Genomic DNA, 19,158 nt, shown 5'->3' with positions numbered 1-19,158 from the left:
GTTTTCTTAACACATTCGTAGTAGTGAATTAATAAACAGCTTTGTGAGCGGTTAAAGAGAGTTCGCAGTCAGTCACTGATGAAATACCAACAAAAGATCCTGTACAAAAGTATATAGGCGCAGGCGAGGCTGTGTGGTAAGAAGCTTGCTTCCCAACCACATGGTTCCCGGTTCAGTCCCACTGCGTGGTACATTGTGCAAGTGTCTTCTACTATAGACTCGGGCCGACCAAAACATTGTGAGTGGATTTGGTAGACAGAAAGTGAAAGAGGTCCGTCGGTGCCTCAACAAAATCATGTTCTTCCTTCAAAAATACAACTCCGGAAACATACTAATGATGGGTGATTTTAACTTCCCTCATATAAACTGGCCCACAAATACTCTGAAGTTAGGCAAATGCTCTACATCAGATAAAGCAGCAGCAGAATTACTCTTTAATCCAAATGATAAATTCTTTCTGACTCAGCAAGTGCTTGAACCAACAAGACATAATAAAACGATCTTGGATCTAATATTAACCAACCACTCTAGCTCCGTTCACAGTATTTCAGTTGAAAAAACTCTCCTCTCAGACCACGACATGATACTCTGCAATATAAAAATCAAACCAGCGAATCCCACTCCATGGTACTCATTTGACAACACAAACTTCCACAAAGCGGACTGGGGAGCAATCAGAAAGGATCTGTCCTTCATCGACTAGTCTTTCTCGCTCAGTTCCACTGACTTTGAGAACATTGTCACCTATACATACTCAAAACACGCTCCTACGAAATCCACTAACACAAACAGAAACCGGCTCCCTAAAAAGAAAAAAAGAACCACTCATCAGGCGCATCAAAAGACTCAATAAAAAAATCAACCAATTAAAATACTCCCACATACAACATCCACATTCAACAACAATGAAAAGGCTGGAGTTGGAAAAACTTCATCTGCAGTCCGACATGAAAACTGCCATAGAAAATCAAAGAGCTGCGGAGGAACAGTTGGTAATCAAAAACATCAAACAGAACCCAAAAGTGTTGTATTCTTATGCAAATAAGCATAGAACCGCTGTCTCACCCATTGGGCCATTGATCGATGATAACGGCATTCCCCAACACGATGCTAAACAAATGGCAGAAATACTGCTCTGTCTTTAGTGATCCCACTGATATTGACGTAAGAGAAGCGAAATTGATTCCCAACATAAAATCCCGGACATAACCTTCACTGCCTCTGACATCATAGTAGCAATAAATGCGGTCAAATACTATTCTGCTGTAGGCTCTGATAGATTCCCCGCTAGTCTCCTGAAGGAATGTAGACACCAACTTGCAGTCCCTCTGACCAACCTCCAGTCTGATCTATATGCTGTGAGTCAATGGGCAGACAAAAACAAAATGCAACTGAACGAGGGAAAATTTGAGCTGATGCATTTTGGAAGAAAGTCATACTAAAACAGCCATACTCTCTTCCTTCAGGGGAACCGCTCACGGCATCTAATAATATCAGAGACCTGTGTGTAATTGTAGATATCAATCTGAGTTGGAGTGACCACATCAACAATAGGGTCGATATAGCTCGTAAGATGAGCCCCTGGATCTTAAGAACCTTTCGATCCAGAGATCAAGGTGTCATCATTCCACTTTTCTCCTCCTTTGTAGGTCACACCTCGAATACCGCTGCCCCTTGTGGTTTTTCTATACAAAACAAAACATCTCGAGGATTGAATCATTCCAGAGGGCACTCACTTAACGAATTGAAGGCATGACTGATCTCGATTATTGGGACCCCATTTTGGGGGACGGGGTGAGTTAAGTATATCGACCCCAGTGTTTAACTGGTACTTATTGTATCGATCCCGAAAGGATGATAGGTAAAGTCGACCTCTGCGAAAATTGAACTCATCATAACGACGGGCGAAATACCGCTTAGCATTTCGTCCAGCGCGCTAACGATTCTGCCAGCTCGCTGCCTTAATAATAATAATAATAACAATACTAATAATAATAATGCTGTAGCAGGCAGTGGCTTTCATGGTTTCTGATCTTAACTAATTGGAAGTGTTATCATGTACATGTTTTGTCTTGGTATAAAAAATGGGCTACAGCAAATATTCTACTCAATATCAGATTTGCTCGTCAGTTGTTTGACCATAACCAGTTGGGCATGTCATTTGGTGGCTGACGATATGTGCATCTCTGATAACGAGCAGAAGTAGTGGAGGAGCACCATATCCATGTGTTGAGAGGAATTCTCTGGTGTTTGAATAATTCACATATGGAGACATTGGTATTTTGTTCAACATCCTTAAACAACCCTTATTCAAGGATCATTTAGGCGAGATGGGCTACTCGACCTAAAGATAATTCTAACGGGGCCCCACCTGCAAGGTCATGTGCTGTTTACTTTGATATGAGATCACCATATCGCGCACATATGGTTGTGATGCATGTGCCTAGTGTACCCTTATCTGACAGGTAGTAATGATGGATATACTGGGCTTCGTATATTTTACCCTATGTCACTTTCATGGCACACGCTGCTCTCTCACTCAATAATAATAATAATAATAATAATAATAATAATAATAATAATAATAATAATAATAATGATAATAATAATAACAACAACAACAACGATAATAATAATAATAAGTACCAGACAGTGACTCTCATGGCTCCTGATCTTAACTGATTGGACGTGTTATCATGTACATTGTTTTGTCTTGGTATAAAAGATGGGCTACAGCAAATATTCTGCTCAATACCACAGATTTGCTTGTCTGTTGTTTGACCTTAACTAGTTGACCATGTCCCTTAGTGGCTGACGATATGTGCATCTCTGATCACGAGCAGAAGTAGTGGGGGAGCATCATAGCCATGTGCTGAGAGGGATTCTTAGAGGTTTGGATAATTAACCTCTGGAAACATGGGTGTTTCGTTCAACATCCTTAAACAATCCTTATTCAGGGACCTTTTGAGCGAGATGGGTTACTCGACCATAAGAAAGTTCTAACTGGGCCCCACCTGCAAGGTCATGTGCTGTTTATCTTGATATGAGATTACTATGTCGCGCACATATGGTTGTGATGCATGTGCCTGGTGTACCCTTATCAGATGGGTATTCACGATGGGTATACTGGGCTTCGTATATTTTACTCCAGTGTCACTTTGATGGAATGCATTGCTCTCTCACTCAACAATAATAATGATATATGTGTGTGCGTGTGCGTGCGTGTCTGTTTTATTTTGAATGTGTTATACATAGTATTTGAAAATTTCTGGTGAATTCTATTTGCGGATTAATTACATATCAAAACAAAAGAACTGGAAAAATTTCGTATATTTTTAATTCCCTGTTAGACGTGTGTCATTATTGATATTCTGCTCGAATCTTTGTCTGAAGAATTACAAATAGCAGATCCTATGCATATTTTTCTACATGTACAACTTTGTAACTCCTATCGTATGAAATGGAATTAAAAATATGCCAAATTTTTTTTCCAGTTTTCTGTTTTGATACATCTATATATGTATTATGTATGCATATTTTCTTTCTCTCTCTAATTTATAATTTATTTTTGAGCGGACACCTTCCCAGTGGCAATGTTATAAAGAAGAAGAAATTATAATCGTCTCGTGTGTAAGCGCTCTTGCTTTGAATCGTAAGAACGTGTTACAAATGTTAAAGGTTCCAGATATCGCGGCAATTTATAGTTTATGAATTGTATGTATGTATGTATGCATGCATGCATGCATGCATGTATGTATGTATGTATGTATGTATGTATGTATGTATGTATGTATGTATGTATGTATGTTTGTTGTATGTATGCATGCATATATATGTATGTATGTGAATGTGTGTGCGTGTGTTTGATTTAAGTTCTTAAGAGAGTTCAAGCCGGATGCTAACAAAACGACAAAACGTTTTGAGTTAAGACAGTTCCAGGTGTTTGTAAATATGTGGTTGAGTTGCTGTGTTGGTTGAGCTGTCAATGGACACACCAAAGTGTGTGTATTTATTCTTCTGAAGAATCTCAGATGGAGGATTTTTGGAATGTCTTACAAATCTCCACTGCGCCACTAATTGATTGGATTTGAAGAAAAACCTATTCTAGAGTTTGTGTAAATGTTCAGGTACAAAGCTTCATGCACCTACGATGAGAGGTACCAATGAGGGTACAAGAGCTGTCTGTATCTATCTATCAATCTGTTTGTCTGTTTGTCTGTCTTTCTGTCTACCCATCAGTCTAATCTCTCTCTCTTCATGCCCCCTCTCTCTTTCTCTCTCTCTCTCTCTGTATATATATATAATATATATATATATATATATATATATAAATATATATATATATATATATATATTATATATACTTTATTTAAAAGCAGCAGCAATATAAAAAAAGCTGTTACTCAGAGTTTCACGTTCCCGTTCGTCGGGCAGTTTTGTTAAAATAGAACAGAAATAACGATATGATCAAGACTAGTTAAAGGACACACCTTTAAAAATGGATTTGTGTCATTGGTCCTTTCAAATAACGGTCTTATGCATGCGATAAACAACTTTTTTATGTAATACGATGAATTTATATTGAATTAATTTATTTTGTTTATTTTGTTTATCGTATGCTTAAGACCGTTATTTGAAAGGATCAATGAAACAAATCTATTTTTAAAGGTGTATCCTTTAACTAGTTTTGATTTTATCGTTATTTCTGTTCTATTTAAAAAAAAACTGTCCGACGAACGGAAACGTGAAACTCTGAGTAGCAGCTGTTGTTATATTTCTGCTGCTTTTAAATAAAGCATATTACTCTACCTTTGGTATTCGAGTACTCTTTTTCCACCTTGTTTCACATTTATGTACTTACACCGGTATATATATATATATATATATATATATATATATATCGTTACGAAACCTGCCGTCGCTCAACCTCGAACCCGGGTCCCTACTACGTATCGCACAATACAGAAAAAACAAATACAGAAATACACTTATACAACTACATACCAGCCAGCCAGCCAGCCAGCCAGCCAGCCAGCCAGCCAGCCAAAAGATTTAGACATTGCGTTTATTAACCTTTATAGTTATGTAATATTACCTAAGTAGCATATATGGTATGTAGTTTTATAATTGTATTAGCATATACAATTAGCATATATGGCATGTAGTCGTATACTTGTATTTCTGTATTTGTTTTTTTCTGTATTGTGTGAAAACATCCTGATGAGGCGAGTGTCAGTATGAAAAATATATCATATTACTTGGCACGTCTCTGAAACGGCCCTTAGTTGGAATTTTTAAATTTTTGTATTATTTCCTCGGTATTTTAGTACGTCTTTTTAATGTTTTATCATCTCAAATTTTTATTACACCAATGTATTGTAACTTTTAAATCTAAAATTCACTGTGTTTTATGTATCACATCAAAATTTATTTATATGTATTTTTATATCTATATATTTGGAATTTTTATATCCGTTTTATACATGTAGAAGAATATATAGATATATTTGATTTTAAATGTGGTCATTAATTATATTCCTCTAGTTTCCTCTTGCATTGCCTCCATTGAGATTATTAAGTGGAATATAGCTCACTTGGAGCACTACAACTCCAGCCTGTAGTTTATTTGTGGGTATTCTTAACACTAGCAATATCAAAATAAAGCAGTGTATCTTATATATATATATATATATATATATATATATATATATATATATACCATCACAATCAAGGAACGGCCATAATAGGCCATTCACCCACTAGAAATAACAGCCAAAAGCTTTAACCGCAAAATAACATCAATTCCGTAAACCAGAGAAAATTTACGATGCACCGTTTCGTCTACTGTTTAATGGTAAACTAACCTGATTAAATTAAATCAAGCCAATCTACCATAGGCCCTTAGATTCATCAGTAAGAAATAGCCAAGTCGGAACAGATATTTCTTACTGATGAATCTAAGGGCCTATGGTAGATTGGCTTGATTTAATTTAATCAGGTTAGTTTACCATTAAACAGTAGACGAAACGGTGCATCGTAAATTTTCTCCTGGTTTACGGAATTGATGTTATTTTGCGGTTAAAGCTTTTGGCTGTTATTTCTAGTGGGTGAATGGCCTATTATGGCCGTTCCTTGATTGTGATGTTGAACTTAAAAATGGTCTATGACTATTTAATTTTTTCCCACTAGGCCGCTGGTGGCAAAAAAATTCTACAAAATTTTTTTGCCACCCTATATTGATTAATTATATATATATATATATACCAATATTAATATGTTGATTCTGTTGATGATCACCCGATCGATTAAGATGTAATTTCTTTTTGTGCCTAATTCTCACCCTGAGGAAGTATTCAACTCACAGTTTTCAAGATGCAATTTTTAATTTATTAGTTTGTAATTGAATAAGTTGAGTATGCAAACAATTGCGTATGAAAACAATGAGTTGAGTATGAATACAGAGAATTTTAACAGTATTTTAATAAATTGAAGTTTATCAGTTAAAACTCTTCATTTCTCCTTTTGATATATATATCGTAACATAATTGCCCACCAAGTCTGGCATGCTATACGGGACAGTGCTACTGACGTTTATAGCCTCGGGAAGACATTTCTTCCAGCTGAATAACGACACACATTCTGTGTCCGATTACTATTTGCGAGGAGAGGTTATCACTTTCATCCTTAGCCTTGGTGACTAACACACACTGAGGACGGGTAAGCGCCTAGAAATTCGAGTCCGTATGTATCATGTGATTACCTCTCCTCGCAAATACTAATCGGACACAGAATATGGGTCATTAGCCAGTTGGAAAAGATGTATTCCTGGGGCTATAAACATCAGTAGTACTGTCCAGTATAGGAAGTCACACTTTGTTGGCAATTATATGCTACGATTCTGTATTGCTAGAGTTTACATCTCGCTCTGAGATTTATTATAGCTATATATATATATAATATATATATATTATATATATATATATATATATATATATATATATATATATATATATATATATATATATATATATATATATATACATACATACATAGATGCATATACATATATACACATACACACGCACACACGAACACACACACACACACACACACACACACACACACACACATACAACTTATAAAGAAGGGTAAAAGAAAATGATTTATATGCCAATATGCTGATAATAGACTTTTAAATCGTCAATTTCCACATATTATTATATACCCACTACAGAAATTCGCTTTCTTTTGGTGGGGCTAGGGTCTGGCATGTAACTAATACTATCCATGAAACTGCTAGCTGCCAGAGCCCGGTTGTAGTACGAGGCGGCAGCATCAAAGATCTCTTTGCTTGAAGACAAGCTGGATATTCCCTTGTAGTGGGTATATAATAATATGTGGAAATTGACGATTTAAAAGTCTGTTATCAGCATATTGGCATAGAAATAATTTTATTTTGTCCTTGTTTATAATTTTAACCTTTAACAGTATTTTAATATGCTGCCACTTTTTTGATGGATTTTTTTTCTGTAAAAAAACTTCATCCTATATTAGGATATATATATATATATATATATATATATATATATATATATATATATATGTATATATGTTTTTGTACATATAGGTATGATCGTGGGTGGATGTACGGATGTATGTTTTTATTACACATATGAGCACGCAGGTGCGTATTTGGATATGTATATATGTATATGCGAATATTTATTCATGGGTGTATATAAATATAGGTTTTATTTGTACGTATGAGTTCGCAGATATATATTTAAATATATATATATGTATGTGCGAAAGTTCCCTGACACAGTATATGAAAGTGTATTAATATTTATGCGTATATGTGGATGTGCGTGTGAGTGTGTGTGTTAGTGTTAGACACTGCTGCCTGTACTGATTTGTCTATAAGCCATGCGATGACAGGCATACACTCTGCAATTTAGTGAATGTGTAGCGATGTGTCGGTGTGTATTCATGTGTGTGTGAGTTTCTGTGTGGATGTGTGGGTTTAGGGTTAGATGTGGATGTGTATGTTTTGCTTGTGTGGTGTGGTGGAGGTTGGGCGGCTCTCAATTGACCAACCGTGAGGAAGATAATGATAATTTTAAATTCAAATCCAATAGTGTATTTATGTCATAAGGAAAATTACTAAATGGAACCCGGACATACATATGTATCACTCTGAATCCTAATGTAAGCGTTATTAATAATATTATGAATAATAATAATGGTAGCATTAATAGTATTGACAACGATAATTATGCTAACTTTAATGACACTTTAGAAATTAGTATGAAGTAATATAATGTACTATTGACTATGTATATTTGCATCTAGGTGCTAATTTGTGTATGTTTATTATCACAATATTAAGTCGAAAAACTGAGACATTGAATGTGGAACACATATATGTTTACTAGTTTATATTATTTATTTATATCATTATGTATATGTATATTTTTATATGTATAGGAGTGTGAGTATATGCACTCATATGTATATGTATATGTTGTATTATGGGTATATATCTACACCCATGTGGGTATATATGTAGACTGATTTATATTACATAATCTCCGAAGAGGCCTTATGATATTTTTGCAAATGTCTCATTTATATCTATATATTGACCTACCTTAAAAGGCTAATATTGGTAAAATGAGACATACTTATCTACATGGCCGAAACTGCTGTAAGATGTAATCTATACTTATATTTATATTTACTTATATTTATATTCTCTTTTATATATATTCTACTTATTATACAACATTACTCTTTTATGTACACTTTTTTTATGTACATTCCTTTATGTACACTGATTTGTTCTGCTTTTTATATTTAACCCTACAGGTTATGTGGTGGTTTAATAAAGTATGTGATTGAGTATTATCTGGTAATTGATATTTGATTTAGAAGTATTTCTCCATTTTCTTATCTTGTATATATATGTGGAGGCGCAATGGCCTAGTGGTTAGGGCATTGTGTGTGTTTATTGAGCGAAAACACCTAAAAGCTCCACGAGGCTCCGGCAGGGGGTGGTGATCCCTGCTGTACTCTTTCACCACTCTTTCTCCCACTCTTTCTTCTGTTGGCCTGCTCGCTTAGCCAGCGGGGTGGCGTCATTCGAAGGCTAAAACAATGCGAACGCATTGTGACCAGCGATGTGTAACAGCATCTGATGCTCTGGTCGGTCACGTGATCACGTGATATATATATATATATATATATATATATAGAGAGAGAGAGAGAGAGAGAGAGGGAGAGAGAGAGATGTATTTGCATAGCGAATGACTTGATCTGAGATCGTGTGCTGGAACGAAAACAATTGCAGCGTGGAAGGTGTTAATAAGCCATTTAAGAAACACACAAAACCGTTAGATTCACTTCAACATTTAAATTTAATTTATCAAAATATTTTCGTCGCTTTGAAACCTGTTCACTTCAGCACGAAGTTTTTGTGCGTTTCTTAAATGGCTTATAAACACCTTCCACGCTGCAATTGTTGTGTACACACACACACACACACACACACACACACACACACACACACACACACACACACACACACACACACACACACACATATATATATATATATGACTTTAGGAAAAGTAGCACCATTGACTCTTGTAGAACTTCCATTACTGGTGGCAGAAAGGGAATAATTTCTATCCTTAAATCAAAGTCGTGATGCGAATTCTTACATCACTGCTAAACGCACTCAAATTCTAGATAATGGTGTTAAACAGAGGTGGCATATTAATTCTACAATCTAACAGTTTCGGAATATTTATTTTATCGTTTCTCTTTTCCAGCCATGAATTCCACAGTAGATGTGGCATTCAGGTGTGTACCGAAGATTATCAAGGATGGAACAACATACATGAACATGTGGCGAGTTGAAGTAAGTGCCATACGATGTTTATACATATGAATACACATACACACGCAAACATACACACACACACACATATATGTGTGTGTGTGTATATATATATATATATAATATATATATATATATATATATATATATATTATATATATATTATATATATATTATATATATATATATATATATAGGCGCAGAAGTGGCTGTGTGGTAAGTAGCTTGGTAACCAGCCACATGGTTCCGGGTTCAGTCCCACTGCGTGGCATCTTGGGCAAGTGTCTTCTGCTATAGCCCCGGGCCGACCAATGCCTTGTGAGTAGATTTGGTAGACGGAAACTGAAAGAAGCCTGCCGTATATATATATATATATATATATATATATATATATAGTTGCGTGAGTCGTCTAAGAGACCATAAGTGAGGGAGAGGATGCACTCGTATAACTGTCAGTAGAGTGGGTATATTATCCGAATTTTATAGTATTAAGTATCCATCACAGCTGATCTTGCCAATCGGTTTCGCGTAAAGAATACAATGGAGTATTAGGTAACAATCTATGTAACTCTTCGCTCATCAGAAATAGCCGATATGGAAGAGAATATGGCGACTGTTCTCTATTGTCAGAGGTGGATTAGCACAACCGGTCAGTGGCTGCTGTGAAAAAAGTGGCGAAACGAAAAAAGGATCCAGGGGATTTGGCGAGGACTCATGTATCTTGGTTGGGTGTGCTGTGAGGCTGGCAAGAGTTATCCCGAAGTGGGGGAAAGTATATATTATTAATGTGATATCTCTGCGGCGATTGGGTGCATGATATGGGGTGTGTGGTATGTGTAGCGGTGTCATATGTATAATTTTTTCCGGGCGTGTAGGTATATATATAGCTGTGTTCATTGGTCTGTTTTCTTTCTGTAAAGGATAAAGACGTGTTTTTCTTTATATTAGCGTGCGGTGTGTAATGTGTGTGTGTGTTGAGGGGTCTGTGTATATGTGAAGGTACAATTTGTTTGAGGGGTTATGTGTTGGGGTGGTGGGTGATAGTTATTTGCAGGGTGTCTACCTTATAGGGTGGGTGATTGTACATGGGTGCATTGGTGTGTGCCTTGATCAGACTCTTTTTGCCGGGCTCAAGAGCATTGGCGGAAGGTCGAGGCAGGGGACCTGTGGTTGAAGTCATGGTGGGGTGCGCAGGTACGATAGAATGTACTTCCTTTCATGCGGGCAAGGATTAAACACCTCACTCCTACGATTCGGGTAAACATCCGGACGTTGGGTACGTTTTAAAATCGCTCTCTTTTCAGCCAGGCATAATCTGTACTTCCTGCTGCTATTGAAGAACGGCTTGCATCTGTCTAGGATCTTCCACTTTATGCTGTACTCCATGATGCTTTCTTTCAAAATCCAGGCGTGCTTGACTTGGGTTGTGGCATTACATCTCTCTGGGATGTTGAATGGAGGACTTGTGGTTATTAAAGCGGGTTCTGAAGGGGCTTTCCATGACCCCCACATATTTCCGCACGCTCGGTTGTCTATTGGGTCCTGTTGCTGTTACTTCTGCCTCGCAATGAACTGTTTCCGTATTGCAGTGGCCGTTTAGTGGGCAAGTTGTATTACCCCTGAAGGAGCATCCTGCCTCAGTCTCGGGTGTGGGACCTACCTACTAAAATCTTTTTTACGCTAGGTGCACAGCTAAAGGATAATCTCAGGGTATGTCTATCAAATATCTTGTTGAATCTATTAGTACGGGGGAAGTGTCTATCAACTAAATTAAGGAAGATCTTACCTACTCATGCCCTAACGTTTAAAGAGAATGGCGGTGCGAACCATAGTACTTTCCAGTTGCACTTTCTTTTGGTGGGACTAGGGTCTGGCATGTAACTAATACTATCCATGAAACTGCTAGCAGCCAGAGTCCGGTTGTAGTACGAGACGGCAGCATCAAAGATCTCTTTGCTTGAAGACAAGCCGGATATTCCCTTGGTGACACCTTTAACCAGGTTCCTGGACACTATGGCTGGATGGCAGGAACCAGTTTTAATGTAAGACAACTTCTCACTTGGTTTTCTAAAGGGCCTGATTACAGGTCTAGGGTCACTTCAAGAAAATCTGCTGTTTTTAGGTTGGTCTCTGTAGTGATCTTCAGTCCGAGGGAGTTTATGGTGCTTGTGAGGTCCTTTCTGAGCCCATCTAGCATATGGCCGTTAGCCCTTCTTTATATTGCCAGCGCGTTGTCCTTATAGAGGTTGTCCATTGGGTTCTGTTGTTGTTACTTCTGCCTCGTAAACAACTGTCTCCGTATTGTACCCCTGCATGAGCATCCTGCCTCTGCCCCGGATGTGGGCTTACCTATTAAAATCTTTTAGACACTTTGCCCTTACTAATAAACTCAGCAAAATATTTGATAGACATACTCTGAGATTATCCTTTAGCTATGCACCTAGTGTAAAGAAGATTTTAGTAGGTTGACCTACACCCGTGGCAAAGGCAGGATGAAAAGCTTTTAATTATTGGTCTGTTCTTCTATAGTTGCCTGAAGTCTAAACAAGAATTTATTAAGAAATATGATACATAACAACATTATCGCTCATTTATATTAATAATGAGTCAGGAATCGGCATACAAAAGTACCCCAAGCCTTTTCTTGTGGTTTTAGGGCTCCGGGATATATTTTCTTTTACTCTTGTAGTAGTATGACTTGAATATTTTGCCATCTTATACCATGAGTTGAACCAAGAATCCATACATTTGAATGTATTTAAATTTCATGTGTATCATACAGTAGGATGGCTCTTCTGAACGATTTTGTCACAAATTAATTTTCTAGATTTGTCAGTCTATCAAATAAAGAATACAGCCTGTAAACGAACCAACGAGCGAATAACAAATCAAGGTAGGAACATATGTAGTCATATCAGCTGTAAGAAGTAGCAGTCAAACCTCTCTCAAATGATACACTATGTTCTTTTAAAATAATAAGATCACATACTAAATAATTTTCTCAATGCATTATGATTAAGAGAAAAAAGGAGAAGGAATAGTGATGGGTAGGTTACCTCTGATCCTTTGTCTGCTGGACTAAGACCAAGATCTAGAGTTAACCAACAATCTAAAGATAACCAATAGTAGAAACTTTCCGTTGTAAATTATTTAATTAAAAAAAGTGTGTTGCCCCAAAAGAGAAATAATGATCATAATATAATACAACAGTAAGTGATAGCTTTTACATCTTTCTTGGAGCATTGTCTAGAAAATAATTGTTCAGAGACATTATACGTCTCCATGTGACTTGTTAGATATTTAATTTTTGTTTCGTCTATTTGTTTCATGCATCATCCTTATCGTCGGATGTTGAGAGGGCAAGTAATGATTATAAACGATGAATAATAATATCAACAATAACATTAGTAATAATGCAATAATAATATTAACAATGACATTAGTAATAAGGATAATAATAGATTTTGAAAAAGTACATTAAAAAATAAGGTTTAATAGGAAACATCTGCAGTAAATTTTATCATTGAAATGTATAAATACATTAATCAAAATATTTTATGATTTTTGTTACTGTATTTGAGAAACATTATCGTTTTATTGTTGCAATCAAAATTATTTTTAAAGCTCTGAACATTTATCCTTATACAAAACCAAATAATTCGTGTTTTGTCTTTTAACATTATCATTTGCTAAAGGGAGACAAATCTAACTCTTTCAAATATCTTTCAGCTATAATGAAATGCATGTTTTTTTTTCATAGAACAATCATTTATATCGTTCTAAACTTTTTTCCTCTCCAGGGTTATAATTTGCTGCTGTGGCAGAAGAAAGGCAAATTTCACAAAGGAGATTCTTATTTGATTGTAAAGGTAATATTACATTTATATAAACAACTCTAAATCATATGAAATTACCATATCTCATTAATATTTTTCGGTGCATTCTCGTTATCAGTAGCAGATATACACAGCGGTTCATTTTTCAAAACGTTTTAATGAAGAATGAGGGATGGAGTTATTGTTTTATGTCCAGACTTTATCTCTGTTCTATGTATTTACGAGATTTTTAAATAATAAATAATTCTAAAGTTAAATGGGAAATACACTTTTTCCTGTGTTTTACAATATCTATGAGTTAAAAGTAAGAGGAAAGAAGGACGTAAGAGATACTGATGAAGCTGGTACCTATTTATATATCAATTTATCTGGTTCTGAAAAGTGAGCAGATGTTGCTGAGATACGGGGGCTGTAATCACGGAAAACTGTTCACTGAATTTGTGATGAAATGTAAATTAAGTTGCTGAGATATAAGATATGAAGCTGTTGCTTTTATTGTAATTCAGATCCAAGTCATACCTGATCGAATAGATCTATGGAAGGTGGGGGTTAAAGTTGTGATCATCTATCCATGGCCAACAATGTTCCTTGTGTTCTTCCTTTCTTTAACACTGTAAAGTGTGATTTGAGTGAGATTTAGTAAATGGTTCTAGTACATCGAGTAACTATCAGGAGTGTTGCTAGTTGGGTTGCAAGAGAACTATGGGCTAAATTTCGTAGTGAAGCTCTAGAGAACTGAATTCTCATTTAGGCATTTACATTAAAAACCACGTACACCAATTATCATTGGTAGAAATGTGAATTAATAATCTGAATATAGAAGCTGGAGGTTTCGGAGCAGTTGTCCGTAGTTATCCTCTTTCTCATTGATTTTCGAGAAGATATTCAAATCAACAAGGTAGCTGACCTCTTTGAAAGTGCAAACAACTATCCAGTCTGTCATGAATGCACTTGCTAGAAGTTTTGATGGGAATGTTCTACCAATATTCCTTGTGTTGATGCTTATGTATGTATTCAAAAGCAGGGATTCTCCATGTTTATCTCGGACAGTCTTTTCTTCAGATGGCGTTGTATATTCTAATACATTTTCTTTCCATTATAGGCATAATTTTACTTGATAAAATAACTTCTTTTTTAGCTTCTTCCAAAATTAAACATCTCCGATTCTACTTAAGTATATAAGCTTTACTTGTTCAACCATCTTCAAATGTCTTTAGTCTATGTTGAATAGCTTCCTCGAAGTCGCCAATCCCTTAGCCAGTATTTGTTAAAGAAATAAAACTATTACCTTCAGAATATAAAGCAGAGATAACAAGCTAACATGTGAGAATTTGCATCGTTATTTGACCTTCTAAAATCATCAATCAAGTTATCATCAAATCACACCGCACAGTATTAAATTATATCTAATACTTCATTGTATAATTCTATTATTAGATACTTGATACAGGAAAAAAATGGTTTGGCCATTCTTGGAATGGTTTTGATTATAAATCTTCCTAATTAGGGTCAATGTGTGATTGAACAACTACAGCACCAGAGATATCTGACACCTTTAGATTAAACAACATAAATCAGCCGTTAACTCGGAATGAAATGATTAGATGCAGTAGTTTGGACGCTGACGATTTAGCTCGTTTTTGTGACAATACATTTTGGCGTAGGTGCCAAACACGTGCGCGCGCCCGCACACACATGCACGCACAGAGATATATGCATACAGATAGAAAGTGTGAGAGAGAAATGGGGAGAGAGAGAGAGAGAGAGAGAAGCAGGGGAGAACAAGAGAAGCATTAAAACGAGTGAAACATTAAAACATCTTAGGGAAAAATAGTCTGCGCAAAATCAGTTACTCAAAATAGTTAACGCCAAACGGGCTGTGACAAAGCATTTCATTCTTCCATTTACTGTGCTACACCAGTAAATATGGCTACAACAGGCAATGATTTCTATATTACAGCTATCACTCGTAAGTGTAACTGTTTATGTGAAGTGAAATATTCTATTTTATGAGTTTAACTGTAACTGTGATTGTTACACAACCAACTGGAACTCCCTCTGAGTAGAAGAATAGAGTATATCGGAAAAAATGGAGTTTGGCAGTTAGCGAAAATATACTAAAGAAACGTGTCGCACTAGTCGAGTAAACGCAGAAGCGTAAGGGTTGCGATTTATAGTGCAGAAAGGGAGATAATTAATAAAAGAATAGTTGACTAGATCCAGCTGTTTAAAGCATGGAATATACGAAATCCTAAACAACATCTTGGAATACAAAATGAATGAAGAAACAGTTTGAATATTTGTTGAAAGAGGAAATATTGTAATGTATAAAATTAGAAATAGAATGAAGTGTAATATAACGAAATGAGAAGTTACTCTAATGTAGGATGAATTGATTGTTGGATGAAGTTTAGACAACTCTCAGATAATTAGTAATTCTTGGTTCCCAGTACGAAAATAAATTTTCATGATGTGACAAGAGAGTTCTTGGTGCTTTTATTGTGTATTTAAGGTATTATTGTTTGAATCGAAGTAGACTTTTGTGAGAAATAATGGGATTTTGCCAGTTTTATATGATGAAATAATTGATGTTTACCACTCTGATTTGAAGAAATATTTGTTTGTCCAAGTGTATAAAAATCTATTAGCCAAGTGCTCATAACGAAAGTGAAAGGAAAAAAAAAAAAAATGCTTGTAGTTTTCTAAATCAGCTGAGGAGTCAAAATGTATCTCCCCCCTCTCTCTCACACACACACATACACATATATAATCTATACATACATATATATATGTATGCATGTATGTATGTATATGTATGTATGTATGTATGTATGTATGTATGTATGTATGTATGTATATGTATGTATGTATATATATATATATATATATATATATATATATATATATATATATATATATATATATATATATATATATATACATATATATGTACATACATACATACACACAATGTCCCATCCAAAAGTAAGAATATTAAAAAAAAGTCAAAAAGTATCATCTAGATTATGACCGGGAGTAGCCTCAGCTTCTGCCGCGGCCTCAAGATAGTTCTGGAACCTGGACATGCTTTCCTCACTGTGTCCCTGGGAAAATATTCGAACATCTTCTTGATCTTAGCAACCAATTCGGCCTACATATAGCCTACATATAGTAATCCATAGGATTATAATCGGGAGAAGTAGCGGGCGAGAAATTAGGGCTTTAAGGCTAGTGGAGTCATATAAATTCTCTGAGAACACCTTCTGAATCTTTCTGGAGGTGTGGTAAGGAACCGTATCCTGCTGCTGTACAGTAACCGATTTCAGATTTATATAGGCGCAGGAGTAGCTGTGTGGTAAGAAGCTCTCTTCCCAACCCCACGATTCCGGGTTCAGTGCCACTGCGTGGTACCTTGGACAAGTGTCTTCTACTGTAGCCTCGGACCGTCCAAAGCTTTGGAAGTCGATTTGACGGAAACTGAAAGAAGCCCGTTATATAGATATATGTATATATATCTAATATCTGTGTCTGTGTTTGTCCCCGCCCCCATCACCACTTGAAAACCGATGTGGGTGTGTTTTCGTACCCGTAACTTGGTGGCTCAGTAAAAGGCACCGATAGAATAAGTAGCAGGCTTAAAAAGTAAGTATTCGGGGTCGATTCATTCGACTAAAAGTTCAAAGTGATGCCCCAGCATGGGTGCACTTTAATGACTGAAACAGGTAAAAATTTTATATATATATATATATATATATAGAGAGAGAGAGAGAGACTTAGTTATATTAATGTGGGTTCTTTCCATCACTCCATAGTGTGTAAAAATTTAGTTAAAAACATTACCAAAAGAATTTCTAGCCTCTACTCCGATAGGGACATTTTTAATGGCGTTGCCTCAATATATAATAAGGCTCTAAAAAGATAGTGGATTTAGCGAAGAAATAACCTATACATCTGCCACCAGTCCAATAATAAAGAAGAGGAAACAGGAATAGGAAAACTATCTAGTTCACACCCCCGCTACTCACTCGAAGTGACCTTTAATATAGGCAAGTATTTCTTAGCACTGATAAAATAGACATTTTCTAGTCAACCATAGTTACAGAAAGCTCTTCAATAGACGTAACGTAAAAATCCGTTTCAGCTCAACTACTAATTTTAAAAATATAATCGCGCACAGCACACAAAAACCACAATATGAAACCAGCTGTTCATGCAGGGATAAAAATTTGTGTCCGCTAAATGGAGCTTGCATGTCCGAGACCATCATTTAGGAAGCCACCGTGGAATTTATATCCACTAAGAACACGGTTTCGACGAAGAAATACGTAGGCTTTACAGAGGGTAATTTCAAGGCCAGGTTCAATAATCATACCTTGAGCTTCAGGCACTGGGATGGAAGGACAACGACCAAATTATCCAGTCATATATGGTCCTTAAAAGATAAAGGTGTCAGTTACAACATCCATTGGAAGATCTTAGCAAAGTGTAAGCCCTACACAAACGGCGGTGGAAAGTGCGGTCTATGTGATATGGAAAGATGGCTCATCTGGAAAAGCAGCTAAGACCCCGCTACATGTCTAAATTCAAGAACTGAACTTTTCATATTGTGTCCATATGAGGCTAAATGTTTGTTGCGTTTTTGGTCCCCCCGAGATTACAGATAGAACTTGCTTTCTATATTGTGTCCATGTACAAGCTTTTTATTTCTCTATACTTTTAACTTATATTTCTTATATATTTTTATATATATTCATATATTTTATATATACATATATATATTTTGCATATTTATAGAGATATTGTTTTATAGGTTTATTGCTCATATATTTTTTTAAAATAATTTTTTCTGTATTCTACCTTCCACCCTTATATTTTCTCTGTGCGTATATAGATGTGTATATGGAACTCTTTGTGCGCGCGTGTGGATGTGAGCGTGTGTGTGTGTGTGTGTGTGTGTGTGTGTGTATGTGCGTATATAGACGTGTGTGGGTGTGTGGGCATGCAAGTATGTGCATATATAGACGTGTTTTACTCACTGCTTATTTTTACACATTTTTTATACATCTTTCTGTATTTTGCCTTTATCCATGTTTTTTCTTGAGCATGTGCATATGAAGCTTTTTTGTGCGTGTGTGTGTGTGCGTATTTAGACGCGTGCGTGTGTGCGTGTGTGTGCGTGCATACGGGTATGTGCGTATAAAGACGTGTTTTGCTCTTATTACTGTTTTTATACTTCTTTACATATTTTTCTGCATTTTGCCTTTAGCCCTGTTTTTTCTTGTGCATGTGCTATATAGACGTGTGCATGAACCTTTTCTGTGTGCGCGTGTGTGTGTGTGTGCGAGCGTGTATGCGAGTATGTATATATTTTTTGGTGAATGTGTGGGTGAGCATGTGTGTGTTTCAAGTGAGGGTGGATGA

General features: G+C 36.0%; 1 protein-coding gene across 1 annotated transcript in view; it reads left to right on the top strand.

The window, feature by feature from the left end:
* LOC115224735 (advillin-like) overlaps positions 1 to 19,158 on the top strand; it is a 186,841-nt gene that overhangs the window by 36,589 nt on the left and 131,094 nt on the right. Inside the window, exons 2-3 of the mRNA XM_036513518.1 lie at positions 9,834 to 9,922; positions 13,702 to 13,770. Coding sequence (XP_036369411.1) covers positions 9,834 to 9,922; positions 13,702 to 13,770 — 158 coding nt within the window. The remainder of the gene's footprint in view (positions 1 to 9,833; positions 9,923 to 13,701; positions 13,771 to 19,158) is intronic.

This window comes from Octopus sinensis, linkage group LG2 (genome assembly GCF_006345805.1).
Source record: "Octopus sinensis linkage group LG2, ASM634580v1, whole genome shotgun sequence".
Taxonomy (NCBI): Eukaryota; Metazoa; Mollusca; class Cephalopoda; order Octopoda; family Octopodidae; genus Octopus; species Octopus sinensis.
The sequence above is the reverse complement of the archived record's forward strand: the minus strand, read 5'-3'. Positions and strand labels throughout refer to the sequence as shown.